Raw genomic sequence first — 5,605 nt, 5'->3', positions numbered from 1 at the left:
GTTCCTAAAAGTATTTTATACACCCGAAAATCAGGGCTCAAAGGTAAATAAAATGTCCTAGCTTATGTAATTCAATACAAAGCAAAGCTTGGCTTAATACAATTTTTTTAGGACTCCAGATCCTATTTTCTACCTTGTCTTCTATTTCTAATAGATCTGAGTAGGGTCTCTGCCTGAAGCAGAATTTTTTTTTTTTTTACAAATATTTTGTTTATTTTAATGAAGCTGGTATAGACAATGTCCATTTAAAACCCATATCCCAGGCCAAAAAGTACAAATAAAATAAAAAGAGCAGTGTTCCGTTGAATACACTTCTGCATGAATAACTTTATTAACTGCTAATGAAAATTAGAACTTTTCTGGGATTTTCTGACAAGACTTTTATCTTAAAATGCTTTCTCCTCAGTGAAGCTATCTTTGGAGTTAGTCATTTACTCTTACCATCTCTGTCTTCTTGACTCCAGCCTGATATTTCTTTCTTTGGTCCAGACCCTCAAATTTTAAAAGAAGCTTCAAGTTAAGGAAAGATCATTTTTCCAAAGTTCAGTTCTCTGAAAAACTTCCATGTCCCACTGAAAGTCATAGTCCAGGAGTGAAGCAATCACATGCTAGAACTTCAGGGCCAATTGGAAAGTCATCATGAACACCTGTAGTGGTCGATCTTACTTATCACAAGCCTGAAAATGCACGGCTCTCTGTGCACACATGTAATTTTTGAAAAGGAAAGGGCAATATGAAGGGGGCTGAGGTTTGATCACCAAAAATCAGCACAATGAAGACAAGTGATAATGAATAATGGGCACTAGAATTCAAATTACCAGATGTTTTAAAGAGATGGGGTGCCAGTTTTCAATTCCGTTTTGAACAGCACATTACAAAAGAACTATTTTTAAAAATAAAAAAGGATTGAGGGTAAAGAAACAAAAATAAAAAGAATATCTAAATCGCAGAACGACCCCCTGTTTGTTCCTGATAAACTTCAATCACATCTTCTTCCTCCACGTCCAGTTGTTTTGGGGTGTGAGTATCAGCAATTCTCTGACCTTCAAAGAGAAACCTGAGCGAATTCATGGGAACTCCCTGTCTTTGACAGTACGATTCTTTGAGTTTCTTCCGATGGGTGGTCATTTTCGCTTTGAAGTCAATCTCACTGCTATCCTGTCCAATGACTTTGAGTTTAACGTATTCTCCTTCCTTCTTATCCCCCAAGTCCTCAGTTGAAGGGTTTGCCTCCTGGTCAGACGTGGTGACGGTGGCTGCACCCTGGGTCTCCACACAGCAGCGGCCTCCGGGGTTTACAAATCCGATGAGCACTGGGTGTTTTTCTGTGTGTTGGTAAATTGAACACCAATAAAAATTAATTAAAAAAAAAAAAAACCAAATCCGTCTCTCTTCCCCACAGCACCACACCGCGGTGGAGGGACTTCCTGAAGCGGGGTTAATGGGTATAGCTTTGTCTGAGTGATGAGTGCTGAGGTCTGGCATGTCTAGATTTCTCACCTCTTTGTTGATTTGAATTATTGAAAGCAGCCCTCTTTCTTTTTTAAAAAATTTTTTTTTAATTTATTTATGATAGGCACAGAGAGAGAGGCAGAGACACAGGCAGAGGGAGAAGCAGGCTCCATGCGCCAGGAGCCCGATGTGGGATTCGATCCTGGGTCTCCAGGATCGCGCCCTGGGCCAAAGGCAGGCGCCAAACCGCTGCGCCACCCAGGGATCCCCGAAAGCAGCCCTCTTTCTGTGATTGTAGGGCACCTCAGTGGACCCAATGCAAACATTTTATCCTTGCTTCCTCCTTCCTTTCCTGTTCTTCATTTTTCATTCTCCTCTGCTCCCTTCTCCCTCTCCTGCTTCCTCTCTTCCTCTTTTCTTTCTACGGTGCTGATTTGGTGAGGGAAGAAAATCTAGCTTTGCTAACCTGCCAAATTTGTATTCTGTTCTTTTGTCTGACAAAAGTGATTAAAACAACAACAACAACAAGCTCACTTTAAACACTGCCATTTTGGAAACACTGATTCAGTTATACCACCGGGTATCCGGTCCTATGAGGCAGAGTGGGGAGGTAAAAGACTAGATTAGGTCTAAAAGGCTTGAAGAAAAAGAGGTGGTGATTCTAGGTAACACCGCAAAGGCCATGGACATCAGGGGAAGTGAGGAAGTTTGCTCTAGGGAAATAGACCACAAGATTTGTTTCTTCTGTCTTGTTCATTCTAGAACTAGCCATTCCAATACTGCTTTTGCTAGTAGTTTGAAATAGACATTCTTTTTTTAAAAAAATACTTTATTGGGATCCCTGGGTTGCTCAGTGGTTTAGCGCCTGCCTTTGGCGCAGGGTGTGATCCTGAAGACCCAGGATCGAGTCCCACGTTGGGCTTCCTGCATGGAGCCTGCTTCTCCCTCTGCCTGTGTCTCTGCCTTTCTCTCTGTGTTTGTCTCTAATGAAAAACTAAATAAAAGGAATCTTAAAAAATGTAGTTATTTACTCATGCAACACACACAGGCAGAGACATAGACAGAGGGAGAAGCAGGCTCTCTTTGGGGAGCCTAATGTGGGACTCGATCCCAGGACCCCAGGATCACAACCTGAGCCAAAGGCAGATGCTCAGCCACTGAGCCACCCAGGTGCCACTGAAATAGACATTATTCTTGGCCTTACTCCAGATGGGCCTTGTTTCTCACTGACATCTTGGCTTTCTTCCAGGTGGATGTCATTGACAGGTAGATGACAATACCTAGCCTGTGATGAACTCTACTGTCTAGAATTTCTGCTCACACACAAGAATAAATCACAAAACTGAATAAGTCTAGTGAAGTTCATGCCACTGAACAAAAGTGGAGCTTCCTAGCTGATTGTTCCACCATGGGGGCCTGAAATTCAGCAAATTTATTTTATTTTTTCAAATTCAACATATTTTAAACTTGAACTAATTATCTCTCTTTTCCCGTATGTCCCACTTTCTTGGCTTCCATTTGTATAAATGCCACACAATTTTTCCAGTCACACAAATTTCACAGTGAATACATATTTGTCTGTACCCATTTCATCTTCACATCTCAATACTTATATTTTTAAAATTTATTTTAATTTCTTTCTTTCTTTCTTTCTTTCTTTCTTTCTTTCTTTCTTTCTTTCGAGAGATAGAGAGGCCCAAGTGGGGAGAGGGGCAGAGCGAGAGGGTGAGAGAGCATCTTAAGCAGGCTCTGCACTCAGCATGGAGCCTGACATGGAGTTTACTTTCACAACCCTGAGATCATGACCTGAACAGAAATCAAGTCAGATGCTTAAGTGACTAAGCCACCCAGGTGCCACAGATCTCAGTACTTCTAAAACTCTCTCTTGTTAAAAGACTTTATTTTTTATAGATCAGTTTTAGATTTACAATAAAATTAAGAGGAAGGTACTGGGATTTCTCATATATCCCCTGCCCCAACAGATGCATAATCTCTCCCATTATCAATTGCATTCACCAGAATGGTACGTTTTTTACCAAGGACGAATCTACAGTGACAGATCATCATCACCTAAAGTCCATAATTTACCTTAGAGTTCACTCTTGGTATTGTGCATTCTGTGGTTTGAATGAATATAGAATGACCTGTACTCATCATTGTAATATCACACAGAGTATTTTTACTGCCCTAGAAATTCTCCTTCCTCTGCCTATTCTTCTGTTCCCAGCCCTCCACCTCCACCCTCCCTACCCATTCCATATCCACTGATCTTTTTATTGTCTCCATGGCTTTGTCTTCTCCAGAATGTCATATAGTAGGAGTCTTACATTACGTAGCATTTCCAGGCTGGCTTCTGTCTCTAAGTGATATACATTTACACTCCACGTCTTTTTCATGGCTCGATAGCTCATTTCTTTGTAGCTCTGAATCTTCCACTGTCTGGACATACCACAGTTTATTTATCCATTCACCCATTGAAGGACATCTTGGCTTCTTCCAGGATTTGTCCATCATGAAAAAAGCTGCCACGAACATCTGTGTTCAGGTTTTTGTGTGGAATTAAGTTTTCAACTCCTCTGGGTAAATACCAAGGAGTGCTATTAATGGGCCAACATGATAAGAGTATGTTTCATTTTATAAGAAACTGCCAAACTGTTTTCTACAGTGGTTGCGCCATTTGCATTCCCATCAGCAATGAATGAGAATTCCTGTTGTTCCACATCTTCACCAGCATTTGGTGTTGTCAGTATTTTGGATTTTATCCATTTTAACAGGTCTCATAGTGGTATCTCACTGTTTTAATTTGCATTTCCCTGATAATATAGGATGTCAGACATCTTTTCATATGTTTATTTTTTCATCTGTGTTTCTTCTTTGGTGAGGGGTCTAGTTAAGGTCTTTGGTCCAGCTTTTAAGTGGGTTATTCATTTTCTTACTGTTGAGTTTTAAAAATACTTTGCATATTTTGTATAGTACTTTATCTGACGTTTGTGCAAATATTTTATCCCATCCTGTGGCTTGTCTTTTCCGTTCTCTTGATACTGTTTTTCACAGAGCAGAAGTTTTTTATTTTAATAAAGTTCAGTTTCTCAATTATTTATTTCATGGATTGTGTCTTTAGTGGTATACCTAGAAAGGCATCACCATACCCAAAGTCATCTAGGTTTTCTCCTATGTTATCTTATAGGAGTTTTATAGTTTGAGGCTTTACATTTAGGTCTATGATCCATTTTGAGTTGATTTTTGTGAAAAGTGTGTAAGGTCTGTATCTAGATTCCTTTTTTTTTCTTTGCATGTGGATGTCTATTCTTTCTAGCCCTCAGCCTCCATCAGTTCATTAATTATAGTTCGGGTTTTTCTACCTTGGCACTGGTTTCTACTTGTGAGTCTCTGCTCTGACAAACTCTGACTCCCTGCATTTGCTCGTCTGTCTCTCCAGTCCTGGGGGCAATGGTCTGCCTTGTGTCTTCCCCCGTCTTATGAATCTAAGAAGAGTCACTGATTTTCCAGCCTGTTCAGCTTTTTACTTATTAGGACAATGTGGCGACTCCCAAGCTTCTTATGTGCAGAACTAGAAACTGGAAGCTATTCTGTCTCTTTATATCTCTTGCATTTGGATCCTCCTTTCCATTCCCCTTGCTGGTGCTCTGGTTTAAGATTCTCTTCCTGGGCTGTTTTTAATACCTGTCTGGTTGGTGTCTATCTGAAGTCTCTCGCTCTCCTCCACTGCAGCTTCACATCGTTTCCTAATTAATCTAAAATGCAGCTGACTTCACATCATTTCCTTGCTTTGAAGCATTATTATCTAATAAAATCCAAACTCTATTAAAAATGTTTTATTTATCTGAGAGAGACCACACAGAGTGCGCCAGTGCAAAGAGGGGAGAGGGAGGAGGGAGAAGCAGACTCCCTGCTGAGCTGGGAGCTGACATGGGGCTCAATCCCAGGACCCTGAGGTCATGACCTGAGCCGAAGGCAGACATTTAACCGATTCAGCCACCCAGGCCATAAAATCCACTCTTGGTGCTGTCATTCAAGGTCACTGATTGTATTCATTCTACACTTAGTTTTTAAAACTTTCTCTCACTGCTCTTAGGCCTCAGGGACCCCGAAGACCCCGGGTCCTATGTTTGTCCCATTTTCTTTGACAAGA

At 40.8% G+C, this 5,605-nt stretch overlaps 1 protein-coding gene across 1 annotated transcript; it reads right to left on the bottom strand.

Annotated features, from left to right (window-relative positions):
• Window positions 1–737: 737 nt before the first annotated feature.
• Window positions 738–3,848, bottom strand: LOC121482460 (small ubiquitin-related modifier 1-like). The gene is made up of 3 exons (XM_041740379.1): window positions 3,785–3,848; window positions 1,092–1,325; window positions 738–1,043 (listed from the first exon to the last, which is right to left on the bottom strand). The coding sequence occupies exons 1-3, from the start codon at window positions 3,846–3,848 to the stop codon at window positions 940–942; spliced, it is 402 nt and encodes a 133-aa protein (XP_041596313.1). The 3' UTR covers window positions 738–939.
• Window positions 3,849–5,605: the final 1,757 nt, after the last annotated feature.

The sequence above is a fragment of the Vulpes lagopus genome, chromosome X (assembly GCF_018345385.1).
Source record: "Vulpes lagopus strain Blue_001 chromosome X, ASM1834538v1, whole genome shotgun sequence".
NCBI lineage: Eukaryota > Metazoa > Chordata > Mammalia > Carnivora > Canidae > Vulpes > Vulpes lagopus.
Note: the sequence above shows the minus strand (reverse complement) of the source record. Positions and strands in the feature narration are given on the sequence as shown.